The 26076-nt window shown below is 40.3% G+C and overlaps 1 protein-coding gene across 7 annotated transcripts in view; it reads right to left on the bottom strand.

Annotated features, from left to right (window-relative positions):
- Positions 1-26076, bottom strand: part of Mp (collagen XV/XVIII-type protein multiplexin) — a 326713-nt gene that overhangs the window by 22559 nt on the left and 278078 nt on the right. For 3 of the 7 annotated variants that reach the window (XM_071682810.1, XM_071682811.1, XM_071682814.1), the window contains exons 14-22: positions 24933-25059; positions 24448-24539; positions 23792-23894; positions 17618-17683; positions 15040-15194; positions 14709-14861; positions 6413-6511; positions 4686-4700; positions 857-982 (exon numbers count right to left, since the gene is read on the bottom strand). In XM_071682810.1, the coding sequence (XP_071538911.1) occupies positions 857-982; positions 4686-4700; positions 6413-6511; positions 14709-14861; positions 15040-15194; positions 17618-17683; positions 23792-23894; positions 24448-24539; positions 24933-25059 (936 nt within the window). The remainder of the gene's footprint in view (positions 1-856; positions 983-4685; positions 4701-6412; positions 6512-14708; positions 14862-15039; positions 15195-17617; positions 17684-23791; positions 23895-24447; positions 24540-24932; positions 25060-26076) is intronic. The other 4 variants (XM_071682815.1, XM_071682812.1, XM_071682813.1 and 1 more) reach the window with 3 other exon arrangements.

Raw genomic sequence — 26076 nt, 5'->3', positions numbered from 1 at the left:
GACACATAACTTCTAACTGCTTGACATCACACCCAAGTACATACCATTCAAATGGTAAACAAAGGAATGACCATTGTATGGTCTACATTATGCATATTACTTAACCAGCATGCTGTTTGATTGCTAGATACAATATTTAGCCAGCATTCCGTGTCCTAGACAATATAAGGCAGGAATATCATATAAGTAAAGTACATGAACAACATCCTCAGTGTTAGATGAAACAGTATTCAGCCAATAAATTAAGTAGTTGACAAAACATATGGCAAGCATACTAATTGCTAATTCAAAGCCAACATATCAATTTTTAGTTAATATGCATCAAACAAACTATCTACTAAATACAATACAAAGCCAGCATACTGTCTGTCTGATAATACAGAGCAGTCATATTAATTGTCAGATGCAAAACACATCTTATATACTCACTGTAACTGATGGACATAATATAATACCCCAAAAAAATAAATACTAGATAACATATAAACATAGTGTTATGTAAAGAGAGAACAAATGGCCAGCTTATTGCATAAAAACTGCTAGACACTATACTGCTGATATCTTCCAAATTATGTTACTCTGTAATGTTTTATTTAGAAGGTACTGTCTCCATTTTAAGACCACTGAATGTTTTGCACTGGAACACACCATATACTGGCCAAAGTTAGCAGTGTCCAGGAAATGTGACAGTAGCCTTGCTTTGTGGTGATGATATTAATAGGGCTGTGTACTACCTACCATAGGCTATTCACAGTCTAGTTCTCTTAGTCACTTGCTATTCTATCAAAATCATCCAAGTACATCATCATTGTTTGCCTTTGGTTTCATAAAGTCAGTTCCTCGATGAATCACTCACCAAGAGACCGTTGAGAAAGCTGCCACCAGCTGGAGGACCAGGTGGTCCAGGATCGCCAGGTTCGCCCTTCAGCCCAACTCCTGAAGGCCCTGGTGGTCCTGGTGGACCAGGACGCCCTGTTGTTCCCTGAATATAGTCATGTAACAAACTTATTCATACATAAGAATATAAGAATGTACAATATATGTAGTAAATAATTCCTGCCTGCTATTTAATCCGAGGACATCACTATTAAGTCTGTATTATCTGAGAGGTACTGTTAAAAACAAAAATTGAAAACCACTGCATTATGCAATTTTACTCAAAAAACGAAAATATAATTAAGACTGTAGGTCCAGTTATTCATACAATAAATACTCAAATGTATAAGGTACAATACATATAAATAAATAAAGTGCGTAAGACAAGAGAACAAATGGGAACATCGGTGAAGGGGGATGATGGGGAGGTGATAACAAGTAGTGGTGATGTGCGGAGATGGAGTGAGTATTTTGAAGGTTTGTTGAATGTGTTAGATGATAGAGTGGCAGATATAGGGTGTTCTGGTTGAGGTGGTGTGTGAAGTGAGAGGGTTAGGGAGAATGATATGGTAAACAGAGAAGAGGTAGTAAAAGCTTTAAGGAAGATGAAAACTGGCAAGGCAGCGATTTTGGATGGAACTGCAGTGGAATTTATTAAAAAAGGGGGTGACTGTGTTGTTGACTGGTTGGTAAGGAAATTCAATGTATGTATGGCTCACAGTGAGGTGCCTGAGGATTGGCAGAATGCATGCATAGTGCCATTGTACAAAGGCAAAGGGGATAAGGGTGAGTGCTCAAATTACAGAGTTTAAGTTTGTTGAGTATTCCTGGGAAATTATATGGGAGGGTATTGATTGAGAGAGTGAAGGCATGTGCAGAGCATCAGAATGGGGAAGAGCAGTGTGGTTTCAGAAGTGGTAGAGGATGGATGGATCAGGTGTTTGCTTTGAAGAATGTATGTGAGAAATATTTAGAAAAGCAAATGGATTTGGATGTAGCATTTATGGATCTGGAGAAGGCATATGATAGAGTTGATAGAGATGCTCCATGGAAGGTATTAGGAATATATGGTGCAGGAGGCAAGTTGTTAGAAGCAGTGAAAAGTTTTTATCAAGGATGTAAGGCATTTGTATGAGTAAGAAGAGAGGAAAGTGATTGGTTCTCAGTGAATGTCGGTTTGTGGCAGGGGTGCATAATGTCTCCATGGTTGTTTAATTTGTTTATGGATGTGGTTGTTAGGGAGGTGAATGCAAGAGTTTTGGAGAGAGGGACACATATGCAGCCTGCTGAAGATGAGAGAGCTTGGGAAGTGAATTAATTGTTGTTCGCTGATGATGTAGTGCTGGTGGCTGATTCGGGTGAGAAACTGCAAAAGCTGGTGACTGAGTTTGGTAAAGTGTGTGAAAGAAGAAAGCTGAGAGTAAATGTGAATAAGAGCAAGGTTATTAGGTACAGTAGGGTTGAGGAACAAGTCAACTGAGAGGTAAGTTTGAATGGAGAAAAACTGGAGGAAGTGAAGTGTTTTAGATATCTAGGAGTGGATTTGGCAGCTGATGGAACCATGGAAGCGGAAGTGAGTCATGGGGGGGGGCAAAAGTTCTGGGAGCATTGAAGAATGTGTGGTAGTCGAGAATGTTATCTTGGAAAGCGAAAATGGGTATGTTTGAAGGAATAGTGGTTCCAACAATGATATACGTTGCGAGGCGTGGGCTACAGATAGAGTTGTGTGGAGGAAGGTGGATGTGCTGGAAATGAGATGTTTGAGGACAATATGTGGTGTGAGGTGGTTTGATCGAGTAAGTAATAAAAGGGTAAGAGAGATGTGTGGTAATAAAAAGAGTGTGGTTGAGAGAGTAGAAGAGGGTGTTTTGAAATAGTTTGGTCACATGGAGAGAATGAGTGAGGAAAGACTGACAGAGGATATATGTGTTAGAGGTGGAGGGAACGAGGAGAAGTGGGAGACCAAATTGGAGGTGGAAAGATGGAGTGAAAAAGATTTTGAGTGATCAGGGCCTGAACATGCAGGAGGGTGAAAGGTGTGCAAGGAATCGAGTGAATTGGAATGATTTGGTATACAGGGGTCGACGTGCTGTCAATGGATTGAACCAGAGCATGTGAAGTGTCTGGGGTAAACCATCGAAAGTTTTGTGGGGTCCGGATGAGGAAAGGAAGCTGTAGTTTCGGTGCATTATACATGACAGCTAGAGACTGAGTGTGAACGAATGTGGCCTTTGTTGTCTTTTCCTAGCACTACCTCACGTGCATGAGGTGGGAGGGGGTTGTCATTTCATATGTGGAGGGGTGGTGATGGGAATGAATAAAGGCAGCATGTATGAATTATGTACATGTGTATATATGTATATGTCTGTGTATGTATATATTTGTATATGTTGAAATGTATAGGTATGTATATGTGCGTGTGTGGACGTGTTTGTGTATACATGTGTATGTGGGTGGGTTGGGCCATTCTTTCGTCTGTTTCACTGTGCTACCTTTCTAACGTGGGAGACAGCGACAAAGTATAATAAAATGAATGAATAAAATATATATGCACACAATAGTAACCTGTCAAGCTCTATACAAATGCCCATCAAGATTACTATTGAACTCCAGCCTACCAGACACATCCACAGAAGCAACAATCCCCAGAAAAACATCAGTTACACTTCCCTATCTACACATTCTGAAGTCACCCATTCCTACAACACTACAAACACAGTTTTAACATATCCCAAGGCTCTTCCTTCCTATAATACAACTTCCAATTAAGTGCCAAGTAGTTACTCCTCAACTGCCCTGCAGTATCTGCACACTGATGCACAACAATTATACAGCACTTTATGAACTATGTTCCTGACCACTGGAGGTGGCCAGTTTCCTCAGCAGTGCAAGCCTCAAAAAGATAGAACGAACTTCTAAGGTGGGAAGTGAGCAATTGCACAGGGGACTTTGGTTTCAGGGCATTACACCTGACATCTAAAGCCTAGATGTGAATGAATGAGGACATTTCTTTGACTATTCCTGGTGCTATCTGCAAATGTGGGAAATGGCAAAAATGTTTGAGAAAAAATATACTTATATGTGATTGTTATTTTGAATTTTAGTTTCAGTGAATCAATTTTACATTTCTAACTATGTAATCAAATATAAAAAACTTTAGTGTTTATTGAAATACAATACACTGATATGACATTTAGGAAATCATCATATTATACATACTGGATGATCAATAAATGGCACATGGATGTTACATGGAAATGGCACATAGATGTCAAATGGAAATGTGTGGCAGTGCAAAAGCTCTTTCAAGACATCTACCAGTAAATACCAGTTAATGGATCAAACAGCAGGATCTGCTTTGCAATCTATTGGGAATAAAGGACTCCAGGCAAATAATACAAATGCACTGGCTATTGACAACAGAGTCTGGGCAAGTGCATTTCTTGAACTCTGTTATACATCTTGAATATTTTGGAAGATTTTTGGAAGTCAGACAAAGAAACATTATACATGGACATGTTGGCTATATACAATGCACATCAGATGATGCTTTACGTCAACAAATGTTCTATTTCTAACAGGAAAGTTCTAATGTTTATGATAAATTGAACAGTTTCAATATATACACTAGTGAACTTACAGTTAAGTGCTACTTACAGCAATTATCATGAATTATCATGAAAATGAGGAAATGAACACAATACACACACACACACACACACACACACACACACAATAGATAACATCAGAGATATACCATACTGAAGATCATTGTGTGAAGTAATAGAATATAACAGTAATATACTTACAATTGCTGTGTCATTCTAAATGAAAAAGCCAAAGAAAAGATGAAGATGTTAGTAAAATGTCATGCAACAACTGCTAAGGTTAATCATGTAATCACCATTAAGTTCATTAACTTGTTATACCAACTATACCTCCAAACCTCATGAAATGATTAAATCAAGAATATAAATTCAATAGGTTCTTTATCCATCTATCTTTTTATCACTGGCAGTATAGTTTTGTCAAAGAACATCTTACTCCAAAGTAGTTTATATTTCCTTGCTACTGAAAGTAGCACAGTCTTTGGCTGCAGGAACCTAAAAAAATATCCATGGCAAAACCAGGGCTCTTTCATAAATACTGATCCTGGGGTAATGGTAAATAAGTAATATATTACCTCGTTGGAGGGGGGGGGATGCTATTTCATGTGTGGTGGGGTGGCGACGGGAATGGATGAAGGCAGCAAGTATAAATATGTACAAGTGTATATATGTATATGTCTGTGTATGTATATGTATGTATACATTAAAATGCATATGTATGTATATGTGCGTGTATGGACATTTATGTGTATACATGTGTATGTGGGTGGGTTGGGCCATTCCTTGTCTGTTTCCTACATACATATTATATATCAAGATTTTCCATATTTGAATTATATCTTGCTTGATCACCATTTCCTGCATTAACAAGGTAGTGCCAGCTGAAAAATGGCTGCATTCTCTCACATTCACTCCATATCTCTCATGTCTAATGTACTAAAACCACAGCTCCCACAGACCTTTCCATGGTTTACTCCAGCTGATTCACATGTTCTGATTCAGTTCACTGACAGCACATTAACCCCTGTGTACCACATCATTCAAATTCACTCTGTCCCTTGCATATCTTTCACACTCATTCATGTTCAGGCCCAATCACTCAAAATCTTTTCCACTCCGTCCCTCCACCCTCAATAAAGTGTCACCCTTCTCTTTGTTCCTTCCACTTCTGTCACATATATTCTTATTCATTCTCTCCATATCTTCAAACCATTCCAGCACACCCTTTTTAGCTCTCTCAACCACACCTCTCTCTTACCCTTTTATCATTCAATCAATTAAATCACACCATACCACTTACTGTCCTCAAACATTTAATTTCCAACACATCCATCCTCCTCCATACATCCTCATTCATAGCCCATGCCTCACATCCATATTATATTGTTAGGACTACAATGCCTTCAAACATACCCATTTTTGTCCTGCAGGACCTTTTCCTCTCAGCCACCCTATGACTCACTTCCACTTCCATGGTTCCATTAACTGCAATGTCCACTTACAGGTATATAATACAATATATTTCCTCCAATTTTTCTCCATTCAAATTCACATCCTAACTAACCTGTCCCTCAACCCTGCCAGATCTCATAACTTTGCTTAAATTCACAGTTAGCTCTCAACATCTGTGTGTCACAGAAGGCATTTAAGAGGGGCAGGAGTTTGGGGGGCTGGAGATCATCCGTTCTGTATTACTTTCCAAAAGAAGAAACAAGGGGAGAAGCCATAGGAGAAAATTTTTCCTCTAAGGCTCATTCATCAACACTGTTCATTGTGCTCTCTTGCTCATGCAGAAGACAGTTGACATGCATGAAAGATATATATAAATCATTACAGAAATGATACTTGGAAGAGAGTCATGTATGTCTATAATTACGCTACAACATCATGAGAGTACAGATGAGTGAGAACCAGTGGCTAAGACTTACCGGCCACCCTGGGAGGCCCAGATCACCAGTGGACCCTGGGGTCCCAGGCTTGCCACGACGCCCTCGTTTGCCTCGCTTTCCTCGTTCACCCTTGGCACCCTGCAACATGTTGGTGGCAGTCAGTCACGGCGCCCTTGGTGGTATCCTGGCACCGGGGGCATTCCTGCATGTTGAAGGAGAGTGAAACACACCGGAGGGTTTCCTCGCAGGCTTCTGAGAGTCCAGAGGAACCAAGGATATAAGATGGGACCACCCCTGTGATGGGTTCTAAGTTTCTTGGAAATGTATGGGTGGTGTTCAGGAACTCCCATCACTTAAGCAAACCAGTGAACGGTTCAGTTTTCATAGCTGTGGCAAGGTTTGCAGAAGAATGATTATGTGCAACCTTGGCAGGTCCCACACGGACCCAGTAATGTGTGTGTGTGGATGTAACCAGGATGAGGAGAAAGGAGATATAAGCAGTATGTTTGAGGAATGAAATCTGGATGTTCTGGCTCTAAGTGAAACGAAGCTCAAGGGTAAAGGGGAGGAGTGGTTTGGAAACATCTTGGGAGTAAAGTCAGGGGTTGGTGAGAGGACAAGAGCTAAGGAGGGAGTAGCACTACTCCTGAAGCAGGAGTTGTGGAAGTGTATGGTAGAGTGTAAGAAAGTAAATTCTAGATTGACGAGGGTAAAACTGAAAGTGGATGGAGAAAGATGGGTGATTATTGGTGCTTATGCACCGGGTCATGAGAAGAAAGATCATGAGAGGCAAGTGTTTTGGGACCAGCTGAGTGAGTATCTCAGCAGCTTTGGTGCATGCGACCAGGTATTAGTGATGGATGGTTTAAATGTGAAGGTGAGCAATGTGGCAGTTGAGAGTATGATTGGTGTACATGGGGTATTCAGTTATATGAATGGAACTGGTGAAGAGCTTGTGGATATGTGTGCTGAAAAAAGACATGATTGGGAATACCTGGTTTAAAAAGAGATGTTAATGTGCAGAGAGGGGCAGCTGGAGGGATGTCTGGTCACTATCTTGTGAAGGCAAAGATGATCTGTAGAGGTTTTCAAAAAAGTAGAGATTGTTGGGGAGAAGACAGCAGTGAGAGTAAGTGAGCTTGGAAAGGAGACTTGTGTGAGGAAGTACCAGGAGAGACTGAGTGTAGAATGGCAAAAGATGAGAGCAATTGAAGTGAGGGGAGTGGGTGAGGAATGGAATGTATCTTGGGAAACAGTGACGGCATGTGCAAAACATGCATGTGGCATGAGAAAGATGGGAGGTGGGCAGATTAGAAAGGGTAGTGAGTGGTGGAATGAAGAATTAAAGTTGTCAGTGAAAGAGAAAAGAGAGGCATTTGGATGAAATTACAAGGAAGGAGTGCAAATGACTTGGAGATGCATAAGAGAAAGTGGGAAGAGGTCAAGGGGAAGGTGCAAGGGTTGAAAAAGAAGACAAATGAGAATTGGGGTGAGAGAGTATCATCTAAATTTTAGGAGAATAAATAGATGTTTTGCAAGGAGATAAATAAAGTGCATAAGACAAGAGAACAAATGGGAACATTGGTGAAGGGGGCAAGGGGTGAAGTAACAACAAGTAGTGATGATGTGAGAAGGAGGAGGAGAGTATTTTGAAGGTTTGTTGAATGTATTTGATGACAAGAGTGGCTGATGAAGGGTGTTTTGCTTGAGGTGGTGTGCAAAGTGAGAGAAGTCAGGAAGAATGGTTTGGTTAAGAGAGAAGAGGTATTAAAAGCTTTGTGGAAAAATGAAATCCGGCAAGGCAGTGGGTTTGGGAGGTATTGCAGTAGAATTTATTAAGAAAGGGGGTAACTGTGTTGCTGACTGGTAGGTAACGATATTCAGTGTATATATGAATCATGGTGAAGTGTTTGAGGATTGGCAGAATGCATATATAGTGCCACTGTACAAAGGCAAAAGGCATAGAGGTGAGTGTTTAAACTACAGAGACACAAGTTTGTTAAGAAATTGTATGGGAGAGAATTGATTGAGAGGGTGAAGGCATGTACAGAGCACCAGACTTGGGAGGAGCAGCATGATTTTAGAAGTGTTAGAGGATTTGTGGATCATGTATTTGCTTTGAAGAATGTGTGAGAAATACTCAGAAAAACAGATTGATTTGTTTGTAGCATTTATGGATCTGGAAAAGGAATATGATAGGGTTGATAGGGATGCTTTCGGGAAAGTCTTAAGAGTATATGGTATGGGAGGTAAGTTGCTAGAAGGAGTGAAAAGTTTTTACCAAGGATGTAAGGCATTTGCATGGGTAGGATGAGAGGAGAGTGATTGGTTCTCAGTGAAGGTCGGTTGTGGCAGGGGTTTCAGATTTACCCACGGTTGTTTAATCAAATTGGAGGTGGAAAGATGGAGTGAAAAAGATTTTGAGCAACTGAAACCTGAATGTACAGTAGGGTGAGAGGTGTGCAAGGAGTAGAGTGAACTGGAATGATGTGATATACCGGGGTTAATGTGCTGTCAATGGATTGAACCAGGGCATGTGAAACGTCTAGAATAAACCGTGGAAAGGTCTGTGGGGCCTGGATATATATATATATATATATATATATATATATATATATATATATATATTTTTTTTTTTGCTTTGTCGCTGTCTCCCGTGTTTGCGAGGTAGCGCAAGGAAACAGACGAAAGAAATGGCCCAACCCACCCCCATACACATGTATATACATACGTCCACACACGCAAATATACATACCTACACAGCTTTCCATGGTTCACCCCAGACGCTTCACATGCCCTGATTCAATCCACTGACAGCATGTCAACCCCGGTATACCACATCGATCCAATTCACTCTATTCCTTGCCCTCCTTTCACCCTCCTGCATGTTCAGGCACCGATCACACAAAATCTTTTTCACTCCATCTTTCCACCTCCAATTTGGTCTCCCACTTCTCCTCGTTCCTTCCACCTCCGACACATATATCCTCTTGGTCAATCTTTCCTCACTCATTCTCTCCATGTGCCCAAACCATTTCAAAACACCCTCTTAGAAAAATCTTAGAACATTTTGATCACACCTTATACTTTTACAGAATTAGAAGGCAAAAATTGGGAGACATCAAAAGAGGCAAAAGAATGGAACATCCCTGCCAGTGTCTGGGAGAGCTCAGGAGTGTATGTGATGGACATGTCAGAATGAAAGTAATGCACATAAATGCAGACTCATAAGTAATGTTAAATGGAGTAAAATAATTTCAATAAATGTGGTGTAGAGTGTCGTGTGGTGTTGACTGAAAGACTTTGTAAAATAACTTTCAAATTATGAATGAAAAAAATGTCAAAAGTGTGGCATAAAGTGTGGCATGGTGTCAAATGAAAGAAACTTAAAATCACTTTCAAAATATGAAAAAATTAAGTCTGTAGGTATGAAAGAATTGCTTAAATTAACTAAAAATATGAAAAAAAATAGTCTGGTGTGGATTGGAATAATCTATATAGAAAAATGTGTAAAGTGAGGTGTGGTGTTGATTAAAAGAAACCTCTAAAATAACTTATATATACATGTACTGTAATTTTTCATTCTTACAGGCAATGTTCAACCAAAGCCCAGTAATATGGCATCAGCAGCTAAGGCAGGCTCCACTATCAACTATACATGTACTGTACTTTTTCATTCTTACAGGCAATGTTCAACCAAAGCCCAGTAATATGGCATCAGCAGCTAAGGCAGGCTCCAGTATCAAAGAGTAAGAAAATTGGGGCATGGCAACATAGTTGAGAGCCATGCAGCATGGGTGGCACAGTCTGGGTTGGGTGATGAGTTGGTTCATGAAAAGAGGGCAGTTACAAGTCCATCATTTTCTGTAAGTTAACTTTTGCTCTCATTTGCAATGAAGAACTTGGGCCTTTATATCAGACACCATTAACTATGAAGAGCAACTTAAAGGCTGTAGTGCTTAAAACAGCCAACACATGCCTGCCATAATAATATCTTTGTGTTTATTTGAGCCATTTCGTCTGGTTTCATAGTTGACAAAAATAATTTTTCATACCACTTGGAGAAACAAAGATATAAAGATATTTTCTCTTAAATCTTCCAGTTAGATACCACTTACAGAAAACTCTTGAGGCTGAAGATGTACATTCTGGTGCTGTATAGCAAAATATATATCGTATACACAACAAGTGCACCATACCTATAGTTGAAGTACCATACCTGTCACAAGAGCATAGCATAATCCATCAGATGCACCATGACAGAACATGGACACCAAACCCATATGATGTGCACAGTCCATCACTGGATGAAGTAAACAATACAAGAGGAAAAAAAATTCATAATACCATAACAAAGGGATACCATCCTAATGACTGATCTCGGCAGCAGCAAGTGGAGACTCTACTTCCAAGGGATGCCACTTTTGGAAGCTCCATCCTGTACATGTAGCACTCTGGAAAGTTCTATACCAAATGGATAACACTCCTGAAAGCTCTAGTCCACATGGATAGCAATCCTGAAACCTCTAATTTGTATATGTAGCACTCCTGAGGGCTCTGCTCCATGTTCCTGAAAGTGTAAATGCAAGGAAGGAATCTTTCTTCCAGAAAAGTTAATAAAAAGCTGTAGGGTGGCCAAAGCTTTCATAGCATTGCTGTAACTGGGTCAAATTTACATCACATATCAAAAAGACATCAATATTTGCATTAGCGAAATGTTGGTGAAAGATGAGAATAGAAAATTACTAGTGCTGTAGATTGAAGATCTGAGGAATGATGCAGAGAGCATTTTTTTTCATAACAATAAAAAACTATCTTGAAAAGTGACAATGTTTGTTGACTTTATAATCCATAATAATCATAAAGATCAGTGATTATTATCTCCACCAAAAAGCAAGCAACATGGGAACAACTAGGGCTGTGGTGGGTGCTTGGGCATATTTCTGCTTTTGGCCAATGAAAAGTGCAGCAGCGATCTGGAATTCTGCTTTTCATTTTTAGTAAACAAAGTATCTACAAAGTATGATTTATTTCAAGCATCAAAATGTGCTCCAACTTTTGATAAACTCAACAACAGATGATATCAACATTCAAGCATGGATGTCTTAATAAGCATCCACCAGAATATTCATAATGCTATATTCTGGATGCAATGTGTCCAGTGCTTTAACAATTTACTAAAAATCTCTTTTCAGATCTACAGGTGTAAGCTAAAACTTGAAGTGTGCACCACCATCCTTTCCTTTGCATTATCTGACCATATCATGTGACTTGAGGCTCCTTCCCCACACCTTACACCAGTAATATTTAGTGATAGTTAACAAGACTGCTTAATACTAATGATAATGGAAAAAGATCTACTATTTGTTGCACATAACATTATAATAATCTATGAAAAACTGCACATACAAAAAATGAGACAAAAAACAGCATCATGAATCTATAATTATCCCAAGTATGGTGTGGGAGGCAAGTTGTTAGAAGCAGTGAAAAGTTTTTATCGAGGATGTAAGGCATGTGTACGTGTAGGAAGAGAGGAAAGTGATTGGTTCTCAGTGAATGTAGGTTTGCGGCAGGGGTGTGTGATGTCTCCATGGTTGTTTAATTTGTTTATGGATGGGGTTGTAAAGGAGGTAAATGCAAGAGTCCTGGAAAGAGGGGCAAGTATGAAGTCTGTTGGGGATGAGAGAGCTTGGGAAGTGAGTCAATTGTTGTTCGCTGATGATACAGCGCTGGTGGCTGATTCATGTGAGAAACTGCAGAAGCTGGTGACTGAGTTTGGTAAAGTGTGTGGAAGAAGAAAGTTGAGAGTAAATGTGAATAAGAGCAAGGTTATTAGGTACAGTAGGGGTGAGGGTCAAGTCAATTGGGAGGTGAGTTTGAATGGAGAAAAACTGGAGGAAGTGAAGTGTTTTAGATATCTGGGAGTGGATCTGTCAGCGGATGGAACCATGGAAGCGGAAGTGGATCATAGAGTGGGGGAGGGGGCGAAAATTTTGGGAGCCTTGAAAAATGTGTGGAAGTCGAGAACATTATCTCGGAAAGCAAAAATGGGTATGTTTGAGGGAATAGTGGTTCCAACAATGCTGTATGGTTGCGAGGCGTGGGCTATGGATAGAGATGTGCGCAGGAGGATGGATGTGCTGGAAATGAGATGTTTGAGGACAATGTGTGGTGTGAGGTGGTTTGATCGAGTAAGTAACGTAAGGGTAAGAGAGATGTGTGGAAATAAAAAGAGCGTGGTCGAGAGAGCAGAAGAGGGTGTTTTGAAATGGTTTGGGCACATGGAGAGAATGAGTGAGGAGAGATTGACCAAGAGGATATATGTGTCGGAGGTGGAGGGAACGAGGAGAAGAGGGAGACCAAATTGGAGGTGGAAAGATGGAGTGAAAAAGATTTTGTGTGATCGGGGCCTGAACATGCAGGAGGGTGAAAGGAGGGCAAGAAATAGAGTGAATTGGAGTCATGTGGTATACAGGGGTTGACGTGCTGTCAGTGGATTGAAGCAAGGCATGTGAAGCGTCTGGGGTAAACCATGGAAAGCTGTGTAGGTATGTATATTTGCGTGTCTGGACGTGTGTATGTACATGTGTATGGGGGGGGGGTTGGGCCATTTCTTTCGTCTGTTTCCTTGCGCTACCTCGCAAACGCGGGAGACAGCGACAAAGTATAAAAAAAAAAAAAAAAAAAAAAAAAAAATTGTCATGTTTAGTAGCAAGGTACATCTCAACAAACTCGCTCCATGATGATGCTGGTTTAAGATTTATTATTTGGTGTACCTCATTTCACAGAGAATTAATACTTTATAAATGAATGCATATGAAAATCAATATTTGATGCAAAAGCATAACAAATCTGGAATCATTGTGAAAATTTATGAGCTTGAGGTAGAAATGTATACATCTCAAAAATTTCCTGTAACGGCGATGATGATGATATAAGATTTATCATTAGGGGCCCACAGTATTATAGACTAATCATTTGTAAAAAATGTATGTAAAGTAATGAATGTAACATCAGAAACAGCATCATAAATCTATAATCAATGAAAGCACTTCGCAAGGTTTACTCATGTGCTTGTCCACCTCATGGATACCCGGAGAGTTCATCCCCTGGAGAATGAAAGCACTGAGCAAAGTAAGAGTAAAGACAAAACATGTGAAGTTGTGTGAGTGCCAGCACATGAGCACAAGTGACAAATCATTGGACAAACTTTGTCAATGGTAATGCAAGTTTACACAAATGACATATGATACGAATCTCATGAGCTTAAAAAAAAGCATAACCATTAAACATAACATCATGACCCAAGGTTGCACCATAGTAATAAAAAAATCATACAGTCATGCTCAAGGGGATAATCTACAGGAAATTTATGAAATTCTGTGGTCTTTAAGTGGGAACTGAATCCATGAACTGAGGAGTATAAACCAGGTGTCTTGAACCCTGACACCCTCAAGTAGGATGAGAGCATCTTAGTACAAGTTCAAACCTCAGTGAGGACCACAGATTACTTCCAGGCACATTGAAAATTTTGATGTCATCTTTATACTCATGTCACTGTGTGTTCTCTTGTGATGTGATGAAGAAGTGCTCCATGGTGAGGAAGACCCACTCAACAAATACTGGCCATGAATGTAACGTAAATTTGTCCCAGTTAAGAGTGACTGGTCGGCAGGGCATTAGCTCAGGGTCACACAACAACATCTAACCAGGAATTTTTGTCATCTTCCTAGTTGTCTTTTACTTTATGTTGGTTCACTAGATATGTGCAAGATTTAACATGTTTCCTAAATTCCTGTGTATGATTACTACACCTGGAGTAAAATGGTGTAACCTCTTGAGTAGTTGATATAAATCACTGATTATGATAAAGGTCACTGCACTCTAAGCATCATGTTCAAGGGGTTAAGTTGTATTTATGGGGTTTATTCATTGTGTCCAAGGTGCTGTTATATTTAAGGGGTTAGAGTGTAATTCATGATCTTTATGATCTATATAATATCTTGTGGGCTGGGCATGAGCAGCTAAGAATTTTTTATTCAATAACTTTAAGTATTTTTCAAGTTTTCAACAATGCAGATGAAAATAACTCATTTCTTCAACTTATTGTGGAAATGTGGTGATCACACTTGTTCTGAAGATCCTTTGTTGAAAGTAAAAGAAAGGTCTTCTGGAAAATTACTTGAAACAATAAATTCTGTGGCAGATGAGGTTGTGAGAACCATGATAAGCACTTAATGGCAAAAATTCTTGAATATGACTCTCATGACTGAGAACTGAGCTTCTCAGCACATTTTTCAGAAGACACTCTGGAGGGTGAAGGTGCCCTTACCTTGACGACAGTAACATTGGTACCATCTGGTTGAACAACTGTGGTGATGGGTCCAGGTGGTCCAGGTGGCCCAGGGTCACCCTTTATGCCTGCTGGACCAATTGGTCCAACCTGGCCAGGAGAACCAACTTTTCCAGGGTTTCCAGTCTCTCCCTGAGGAAAGAGGAATTACTTAGAATACAACTGACTTGGTTATGTTTGTTTTTATTCATTAATCCTTTTTCTTGCTGTATTTATGTAACCAAGTGCTACAGATAAACTGAAGAATACTAGAGGATGTGGCCATTTTGACATCTGGAGTTAAAAAAAATATCTAAACTCATTTTCCTACCTTAAGACCAGGAGGTCCCTGTGCTCCTTTCTGCCCTGGGAATCCTAAATCACCTTTTGGTCCTGTAAACCCTGGAAGTCCTGCTATCCCTGGAGGCCCTGGTGGTCCAGGGGGTCCTATGGGTCCTGCGGGTCCCCGCAACCCAGAGCCAGCTTCTGTAACCATGAGGGTAATGAGTTACCATATGAGAACATGAGTGCTCACACTGGGAAGAAGAGAGGGAAAACTCTTATAATGGAGAGCTAGATGAGTTCTTTGTTATCTAAAAGTCTTCTAACATTCTCTATGGACAAGGATAGTCTTAGACCCTAGCTTTATGCCAAAAAAGAAGCAGAAAGGGTAAGTGTGTGACCCTAACCCAAAATGGCACACTAAAAAATGAGCTTAGGAATAAGACCTGCACTCATAGCTAAGCAAGACTTTATTGGTAAGTGCAGATGAATTCATAATTCACATTATTTTGTTATAATTTCCTGATATTCATCCACTAAACCCTTATTTCCCCATATCATAAAAGGTTCCCTCCCCATCAGCCCTCTGGGTTCCTTTCTACTCATCATATAAACTGGTGGGATTCCAGCATAAGTTTTGAAAGTATTGTTAATGATCCTTTATGAGTGGTTTACTTTCATGAAGCTTTTGTTTAGCATCCATGATGAGTCTATATGGTAGCCTTGACAGTTCAATTATGACTCCATTTTCTTCAGTCATAGCAGAAGAAAAAATGACAGCCTCAAGTCTTGTTTCAGAATAGGGTTAGACTATATTTGTAACAAATGTATACATTAGGGCATCCTGAATTTTGAGGAAGAGCATGTGTGTCAAGGAAATGTACAATCCAGGTAACCAATCATTTAAAGAAACTAATTGTTGGATGCTCATGTAAAAAAGCATAAAAACAGTTTGAGTAAGTAGTACAAAAATTACCAACTCCATACTTTTCAATTCAACTTGCTGTTAGATCAGTGAAAAAGCTGGTTGTGGCCAATCATCATATGGACACAGAGGTCATTTGTAGCTGTTTGTCAGGTGGATGCAGAGGCCAGTTGTATGGACCCTGAGGTGGGCTGCATCCAACCATTCACTTGATGTAGTGAAATGTTTATAATGTTTATAAAGTCAAGAAGAGAGTATACACAATGCTGTGAAATTGGGCCATTCACAGAGAAAAAAATTGATTTACTCTTAAAATGTTACTGATGGTGGAGGCAGTTATCAAGATTTCAAGAAGACTCTCGCAAGAAATTTTCATTTGTAGAGTGCTGGTATTTACCCTAACCTCCGATTCAGTCTATCATATTTTCATCATTGTCTTGGCTTGACAAGGTGATGCAGTGAACTTCCACAAGTGTAATATGACATGTTTTAGAGAAAAGTGGGTCCAGCATTAAAAAAAAGGCAGTCTGCCTCAAGAAGATGAAATTTGCTGAGATCTGTAGCTTCTCTGCATCTTTTAAGTTTATAATCACTTGTTATCAGTAAGAAAATAACTACATCTTTTAAACAAGCATCAACTTCACCAAGGAAAGTTACATTAACTGATGTAGGTACAGATTATATCAGGCTGAGCACAATTTCAGTAAGTAATATGAATATTCATAAACCTCAATATCTATTGCTACATGGAATCGCTCCATAGTTTAGCTCTCACTGTTACAGAAAGGAACATCATTTTCTTACGATTATGAAGGTAAACTCTGGCAAAACATCATTCATAACACATCTAAATATTTATAACACTAAAGCATTCAATGGAAAATGCATATCTTTCAAGCTCTTCTAAAATGTAAGGAAAATCTGTGTTAGAGCACTTTCCTGACTGTGAACATATTGGTGGTGGGTTAAAATAATTGATGATGACTAGACTGTAATAAAGCAAGAGCACAGACTAGAGAAATAAGGCTTTATATCTCAGGCTTTAATCAGAGAATTTATGGGCAGTTTGACTTACTGACAAACACGAGACAAATTATGACTTACTGACAAACGTGAAGAATTGGACTTAATGATAGATTAGAGACCTATTAGGACTTACTGATAGACATGAGATGTACCAGGCCATATTCAGAGAGATGAGGCATATCAGGACTTACCAAAAGATATGAGGCATATCAGGACCTATTAACAGACATGAAAGAAATCTGGACCTCATGATAGACATGAGACATCAGAAATTATGGAGAAACCTACTCAAGAACACACTAAAAGATAAAGGTCACATAGAGACTTCCTTGAAAATATGATCCATATTGGGCTTCCTTCCAAATATGAACTACAATAGAACTTACAGGTGGTCAAGATCAGCATCAGGACACACTGTTAAACATGATTCAAAGTGAAGCACACTGGCAGCTATGGATCACATATGGGAACATACTGAAAAACCTTAGATAAATCAGGAATTACTCTTAAGATCTTAGCCATCCTGGGACTTACTCTGGGTTTGGAGCCATATAAGGGCTTAATGTAAGCCTTGAGTCATACTGGAACTTACTGTAATACTTGTCCCACATTGGGACTTGTTGAGGGACTTCAACACTGAGACTTACTCTGGGACTAGAGCCGCACTAGGACTTACTGGGATAGAAAGGTTTGTACTCCACCAGGCCAGAGCCCTCCAGGGTCAAGTCTTCATCATCACCCACTGCAGCGTGGTCGAACAAAGGAGATATATCAAGAAAAAGGAGACAGAAGCATAAATTACCACAAGTTCTGTCCGCATCCGAGGGTAAAGTATGTTGGGGTAGCCTTCAGCATGAAACACCTGCCACCAGCTGACAGACATAAGCAGGGTCTGACAGCTGCTGCAGCAGACAAACTTGAGCAGGATCTGAAAGTTGCTGCAGCAGACAGACTTGGGAAGAATCTGACTGGTGCTGCAACAAACAGACTCAGACAGGATCTGACAGCTGCTGTAGCAGGTAGACTTGGGCAAGATCTGATAGCTGCTGCAGAAGACAGACTTGGATAGGGTCTTCTACCTGTTGCAGCAAAGAGACTTGGATAGGGTCTGTTAGCTGCTGCAGCAGACAGACTTGGGTAATGCCTGGGTAGGGTCTGACAGCTGCCAGCAGGGTCCTTCACCTCTGGCCTCAAACATTCACCAACAAGCAGTATATTATTGGCTAAACAAGGCATTACCAGCTTCATCTCATGCAGCAGAAATTGATGCATATAAATAACTCAGTAACATGACTTACAAAAGCTGTAATTGCTATACTTTCCAAAAATAACTGATACACAACACATTAGAACATTTACTGGTGACCATAACAAGAGCTAATGATAAGAAGTAACACAAATGTGAAAAGCAGATTTGGTGCAAAAATTCATAAAACAGACTGAAAATATGCTTCAAATATTTATATACAGGCAAAGATAACAATACTTTTATAGTTAGTGCATAGTAACAAAAGCATTAAAATGCAACTCTACCATCAAAAGATAAACAAATGGATAAATGAAATAATTATATAGAAATATATATATATATATATATATATATATATATATATATATATATATATATATATATATATATATCCCTGGGGATAGGGGAGAAAGAATACTTCCCCCGCATTCCTCACGTGTCGCAAAAGGCGACTAAAGGGGACAGGAGCGGGGGGCTAGAAACCCTCCCCTCCTTGTATCTTAACTTTCTAAAAGGGGAAACAGAAGAAGGCGTCACGCAGGGAGTGCTCATCTTCCTTGAAGGCTCAGACTGGGGAGTCTAATTGTGTGTGGATGTAACAAGATGAGAAAAAAGGAGAGATGGGTAGTATGTTTGAGGAAAGAAACCTGGATGTTTTGGCTCTGAGTGAAACGAAGCTCATGGGTAAAGGGGAAGAGTGGTTTGGGAATGTCTTGGGAGTAAAGTCAGGGGATAGTGAGAGGACAAGAGCAAGAGCAAGGGAAGGAATAGCACTGCTCCTGAAACAGGAGTGGTGGGAGTATGTGATAGAGTGTAAGAAAGTAAACTCTAGATTGATATGGGTAAAACTGAAAGTGGATGGAGAGAGATGGGTGATTACTGGTGTATATGCACCTGGACATGAGAAGAAAGATCATGAGAGGCAAGTGTTTTGGGAGCAACTGAGTGAGTGTGTTAGTAGTTTTGGTGCAGGAGACCAAGTTATAGTGATGGGTGATTTGAATGCAAAGGTGATTAATGGGGCAGTTAAGGGAATAATTGGTGTACATGGGGTGTTCAGTATTGTAAATGGAAATGGTGAAGAGCTTGTAGATTTATGTGCTGAAAAGTAGGAGAGATGGCCAGAGAGCATTATTGGATTACGTGTTAATTGATAGGCGCGCGAAAGAGAGACTTTTGGATGTTAATGTGCTGAGAGGTGCAACTGGAGGGATGTCTGATCATTATCTTGTGGAGGCAAAGGTGAAGATTTGTAGAGGTTTTCAGAAAAAAAGAGAGAATGTTGGGGTGAAGAGAGTGGTGAGAGTAAATGAGCTTGGGAAGGAGACTTGTGTGAGGAAGTACCAGGAGAGACTGAGTACAGAATGGAAAAAGGTGAGAACAAAGGACGTAAGGGGAGTGGGGGAGGAATGGGATGTATTTAAGGAAGCAAAAAGAGAGCAAATGAGAGTTAGGGTGAGAGAGTATCATTAAATTTTAGGGAGAATAAAAAGATGTTTTGGAAGGAGGTAAATAAAGTGCATAAGACAAGAGAACAAATGGGAACATCAGTGAAGGGGGCTAATGGGGAGGTGATAACAAGTAGTGGTGATGTGAGAAGGAGATGGAGTGAGTATTTTGAAGGCTTGTTGAATGTGTTTGATGATAGAGTGGCAGATATAGGGTGTTTTGGTCGAGGTGGTGTGCAAAGAGAGAGGGTTGGGGAGAATGATTTAGTAAACAGAGAAGAGGAAGTAAAAGCTTTGCAGAAGATGAAAGCCGGCAAGGTAGCGGGTTCGGATGGTATTGCAGTGGAATTTATTAAAAAAGGGGGTGACTGTATTGTTGAGTGGTTGGTAAGGTTACTTAATAAATATATGTCTCATGGTGAGGTGCCTGAGGATTGGCAGAATGCTTGCATAGTGCCATTGTACAAAGGCAAAGGGGATAAAGGTGAGTGCTCGAATTACAGAGGTATAAGTTTGTTGAGTATTCCTGGGAAATTATATGGAAGGGTATTGACTGAGAGGGTAAAGGCATGTACAGAGCATCAGATTGGGGAAGAGCAGTGTGGCTTCAGAAGTGGTGGAGGATGTGTGGATCAGGGGTCTGCTTTGAAGAATGTATGTGAGAAATACTTAGAAAAGCAAATGGATTTGTATGTAGCATTTATGGATCTGGAGGGGCATATGACAGAGTTGATAGAGATGCTCTGTGGAAGGTATTAAGAATATATGGTGTGGGAGGCAAGTTGTTAGAAGCAGTGAAAAGTTTTTATTGAGGATGTAAGGCATGTGTATGTGTAGGAAGAGAGGAAAGTAATTGGTTCTCAGTGAATGTTGGTTTGCGACAGGGGTTCGTGATATCTCCATGGTTGTTTAATTTGTTTATGGGTGGGGTTGTTAGGGAGGTGAATGCAAGAGTTTTGGAGAGAGGGGCAAGTATGCAGTCTATTGTGGATGAGAGAGCTTGGGAAATGAGTCAGTTGTTGTTTGCTGATGATACAGCGCTAGAGGCTGATTCAGGGGAGAAACTGCAGAAGCTGGTGACTGAGTTTGGTACAGTGTGTGAAAGAAAAAAGCTGAGAGTAAATGTGAATAAGAGCAAGGTTATTAGGTACAGTAAGGTTGAGGGACAAGTCAATTGGGAGGTATGTTTGAGTGGAGAAAAACTGTAGGAAGTGAAGTGTTTTAGATATCTGGGGGTGGATTTGGCAGTGTATGAAACCATGGAAGCAGAAGTGAATCATAGGGTGGGGAAGGGGGCGAAAGTTCTGGGAGCATTGAAGAATGTGTGGAAGTCGAGAACATTATCTCGGAAAGCAAAAATGGGTATGTTTGAAGGAATAGTGGTTCCAACAATGATATACAGTTGTGAGACGTGGGCTATGGATAGAGTTGTGCACAGGAGGGTGGATGTGCTGGAAATGAGATGTTTGAGGACAATATGTGGTGTGAGGTGGTTTGATTGAGTAAGTAACGTAAGGGTAAGAGAGATGTGTGGTAATAAAAAGAGTGTGGTTGAGAGAGCAGAAGAGGGTGTTTTGAAATGGTTTGGTCACATGGAGAGAATGAGTGAGGAAAGATTGACCAAGAAGATATATGTGTCAGAGATGGAGGGAACGAGGAGAAGTGGGAGACCAAATTGGAGGTGGAAGGATGGAGTGAAAAAGATTTTGAGTGATCGGGGCCTAAACATGCAGGAGGGTGAAAGGCGTGCAAGGAATAGAGTGAATTGGAACGATGTGGTATACCGGGGTTGACGTGCTGTCAATGGATTGAACCAAGGCATGTGAAGCGTCTGGGGTAAACCATGGAAAGTTCTGTGGGGCCTGGATGTGGAAAGGGAGCTGTGGTTTCGGTGCATTATTACATGACAGCTAGAAACTGAGTGTGAACGAATGTGGCGTTTGTTGTCTTTTTCTAGCGCTACTTCGCACACATGTGGGGGGAAGGGGTTGTTATTTCATGTGTGGCGAGGTGGCGATGGGAATGAATAAAGGCAGACAGTATGAATTATGTACATGTGTATATATGTATATGTCTGTGTGCATATATATATATATGTATACGTTGAGATGTATAGGTATGTATATTTGCGTGTGTGGACGTGTATGTACATACATGTGTATGTGGGTGGGTTGGGCCATTCTTTCATCTGTTTCCTTGTGCTATCTCGCTAACACGGGAGACAGCGACAAAGCAAAGTGAATAAATAAATATCCAGGCCCCACAGAACTTTCCATGGTTTACCCCAGACGCTTCACATGCCCTGATTCAATCCGCTGACAGCAAGTCGACCCCGGTATACCACATCGATCCAATTCACTCTATTCCTTGCCTGCCTTTCACCCTCCAGCATGTTCAGGCCCAAATCACTCAAAATCTTTTTCACTCCATCTTTCCACCTCCAATTTGGTCTTCCCCTTCTCCTTGTTCCCTCCACCTCCGATACATATATCCTCTTGGTCAATCTTTTCTCACTCATTCTCTCCATGTGCCCAAACCATTTCAAAACACCCTCTTCTGCTCTCTCAACCACGCTCTTTTTATTTCCTCACACCTCTCTTACCCTTACATTACTTACTCGATCAAACCACCTCACACCACATATTGTCCTCAAACATCTCATTTCCAGCACATCCACCCTCCTGCGCACAACTCTATCCATAGCCCACGCCTCGCAACCATACAACATTGTTGGAACCACTATTCCTTCAAACATACCCATTTTTGCTTTCCGAGATAATGTTCTCGACTTCCACACATTCTTCAAGGCTCCCAGAATTTTCGCCCCCTCCCCCACCCTATGATCCACTTCCGCTTCCATGGTTCCATCCGCTGCCAGATCCACTCCCAGATATCTAAAACACTTTACTTCCTCCAGTTTTTCACCATTCAAACTTATCTCCCAATTGACTTGACCCTCAACCCTAATGTACCTAATAACCTTGCTCTTATTCACATTTACTCTTAACTTTCTTCTTTCACACACTGTACCAAACTCAGTCACCAGCCTCTGCAGTTTCTCACACGAATCAGCCACCAGCGCTGTATCATCAGCGAACAACAACTGACTCACTTCCCAAGCTCTCTCATCCACAACAGGCTGCATACTTGCCCCTCTTTCCAAAACTCTTGCATTCACCTCCCTAACAACCCCATCCATAAACAAATTAAACAACCATGGAGACATCATACACCCTTGCCGCAAACCTACATTCACTGAGAACCAATCACTTTCCTCTCTTCCTACACGTACACATGCCTTACATCCTCGATAAAAACTTTTCACTGCTTCTAACAACTTGCCTCCCACACCATATATTCTTAGTACCTTCCACAGAGCATCTCTATAAACTCTATCATATGCCTCCTCCAGATCCATAAATGCTACATACAAATCCATTTGCTTTTCTAAGTATTTCTCACATACATTCTTCAAAGCAAACACCTGATCCACATCCTGTACCACTTCTGAAACCATATATATATATATATATATGTAATGAAAAAAGAATTTCTGTTTTGCATACCTATAAATACATTTAGATTGTCTAGGTAAATCAACTGTATGTGCAAGCTACAAATGACAATAGTAATTAAAGAGAACTGACAAGAATATTTTGCTGCAGACATCACATTACTGATAACGAAAATATAGCAGATATGCTTACTACCTATCATGAAGCACAGGCATCATAAGAGACAGTTCTCAAGACACAACCACTCGCAGAATCAAAGGTCCCACTGAAATGACTCAGTCATTTTGTCCTAGTCTCCTGGACATAATCTCTAGAAACCAGCTGTTAGGACGCAAATTACTAGATACCTGCTCCAAGACCCTAGTTTTTCTTGTCAATTCAAAAGTAACTAGTGACAAGGCTCCAGTTTCTATAAACCACTTAACAGAACCCACTTTCCAGAATTCTTTTCCTTAGTATCTCATCATCAGGACTTAGTCACAATGACCCTATCACAAGCATTCAGTCACTGGGCTACATATCATAAATTTCTATGACTCAGCCACAATCACACAGTCACCAGGACATTCCTAAAGAATGTACCACTAAGAACTGGTCACTACAGTCTCTGGAGAGTGATATGGGCATGGTCATCTTACCTTCCAACCAGGGAAGGCCTCCCACATTGTCCCACAAGTTGAGGCCACTTCCACCACCAGTCTCTGGAGAAGACCCACTTTTGCTGTCCAAGCTCTCAATCAACTGAAATCCAGAAAGGAAGCACAGAGAGGCTGTTAGTTGATGATGATCTGTGTGTGTGTGTGTATATGTGTGTGTGTGTGTGTGTGTGTGTGTGTGTGTGTGTGTGTGTGTGTGTGTGTGTGTGTGTGTGTGTGTGTGTGTGTGTGTGTGTGTGTGCGTGTATTTGTATACTTATAAATCATAGCTCATTGCATACACATTCTTAGATGGGTTTTTCTTTCATGTAACAACAAAAAAGTGCTTATAATACTAGGTTATATCTACAGTGCATGTAAAGAAAACTGAGGATTAGATAAAGCAGATCTTCACTAAAAATGTATTCAAATATAAAGGATAAATGAAGAGTTTGTTCAGTATGATAATGATTTACAGAAACTTTCACTTAAACATTCTACTCCATGAGCAAACAAAGCAACACGAAACCTGCTATTTCAACACAAGAGTAATACATTTCATAGAAAGGAAAAAAATCTTATTCTTATACAAGTTCACACCTTCAAAAAAACACCCAACAAGAGAGGGCAGCTCCTCAGTAACCTAACCTCACACTCACCTCATCAATGATGATCCTACGGTCCTCATCAGAAAGACCTCCAGGAGGACCAGGGGGGCCTGGACTGCCCACCCCAGGGGAGCCACTCTCACCTTTGGGAGGAGGAGGAACCACTGTTTAGGTTATAGTTCCCCTCCACTGTCTTATATCTATGCCCTCTTAAGCTATAAACCAGTTAGGAGAAGAAAAAACTTAATAAGAGTGATTCAGCTTTTACTGTTTTGTAGGTTCTTGTAGGTTACTGCCTTAATCTAAAGAGAGAGAGAGAGAGAGAGAGAGAGAGAGAGAGAGAGAGAGAGAGAGAGAGAGAGAGAGAGAGAGAGAGAGAGAATATATATATATATGTATATATATATATATATATATATATATATATATATATATATATATATATATATATATATATATATATATATATATGATAAAGCACAAATAAGTTAAGAACACACACAAAAGGTTTTTTAAAAAAAGCTTTATTTCCTAACCTTTCTGTCCTGATGGACCAGGGGAGCCTTGTTCCCCATCAAACCCTGGGGGACCTGGTGCACCATTCATTCCTGGTATTCCTGGCTCCCCTTTTTGCCCATGCACCCCAGGTTCACCTGACAGCCCCTGTTGATAGAGATGCTGGCTGAAGTCATGTGTAGCCAAAACAGCAAGGGACTGTTGATTTCGATTCATAAGAGCATTAAAACAAGGGAATGATGGTTTGTAATACATCACATTAAAGTTAAGAATGACATTAATTCTTTAAATGCACCAATGTGCTTGGTTGTTATGGTCTTTCACTGATGTTCTGAAAACATATAAACCCTTAACCTGCTACAATAATCTACTAACAATTCAATCACTGTCTATCTATTCGTCTATCTCTCTATATCTCTGATGCCTGTTCCTACAGGAACTCTCATCAAGGGGTGGCCACGGCAAAAGTCTCCAATTATCCCTGCCTTACATGCCTCCCTCACATAAACCATTCCATGCATTCTTCCTCTGTTTCTCTCCCATCAGTATTCCTCCATCCTATTTGCCCATGTCACAGGTGGTTTTCCACTCACACAAACCCCTTTAATTGTACCATCATACACTCTCCTTGTAAAATCCTGGTCTTGCATTGTTTCCACATGCCCAAACCACCTCAAAGTATTATGTTTCACTCATTATACCACTCCACAATTCATTCCCTTTGCATACCTTGCCATACCACACCTCTCATTCACCCTTTCATTTCTTTCTTCATTCCATCTAGTTACACCACATGCTCTTATCAAATAGCTCATTTCCACAACCTGAATTCTTGAACTCCGTGCCTCATTCCATGTCCAAGTTTCAGCTGCATAAGTCAGGGTTGCGATGTGCTGGAAATGAGATGTTTGAGGACAATATGTGGTGTGAAGTGGTTTGATCGAGTAAGTAATGTAAGGGTAAGAGAGATGTGTGGTAATAAAAAGAGTGTGGTTGAGAGAGCAGAGGAGGGTGTTTTGAAATGGTTTGGTCACATGGAGAGAATGAGTAAGGAAATATCGACCAAGAGGATATATGTGTCAGAGGTGGAGGGAACGAGGAGAAGTGGGAGACCAAATTGGAGGTGGAAAGATGGAGTGAAAAAGATTTTGAGTGATCGGGGCC

This window comes from Panulirus ornatus, chromosome 35, assembly GCF_036320965.1.
Source record: "Panulirus ornatus isolate Po-2019 chromosome 35, ASM3632096v1, whole genome shotgun sequence".
Taxonomy (NCBI): domain Eukaryota; kingdom Metazoa; phylum Arthropoda; class Malacostraca; order Decapoda; family Palinuridae; genus Panulirus; species Panulirus ornatus.
The sequence above is the reverse complement of the archived record's forward strand: the minus strand, read 5'-3'. Positions and strand labels throughout refer to the sequence as shown.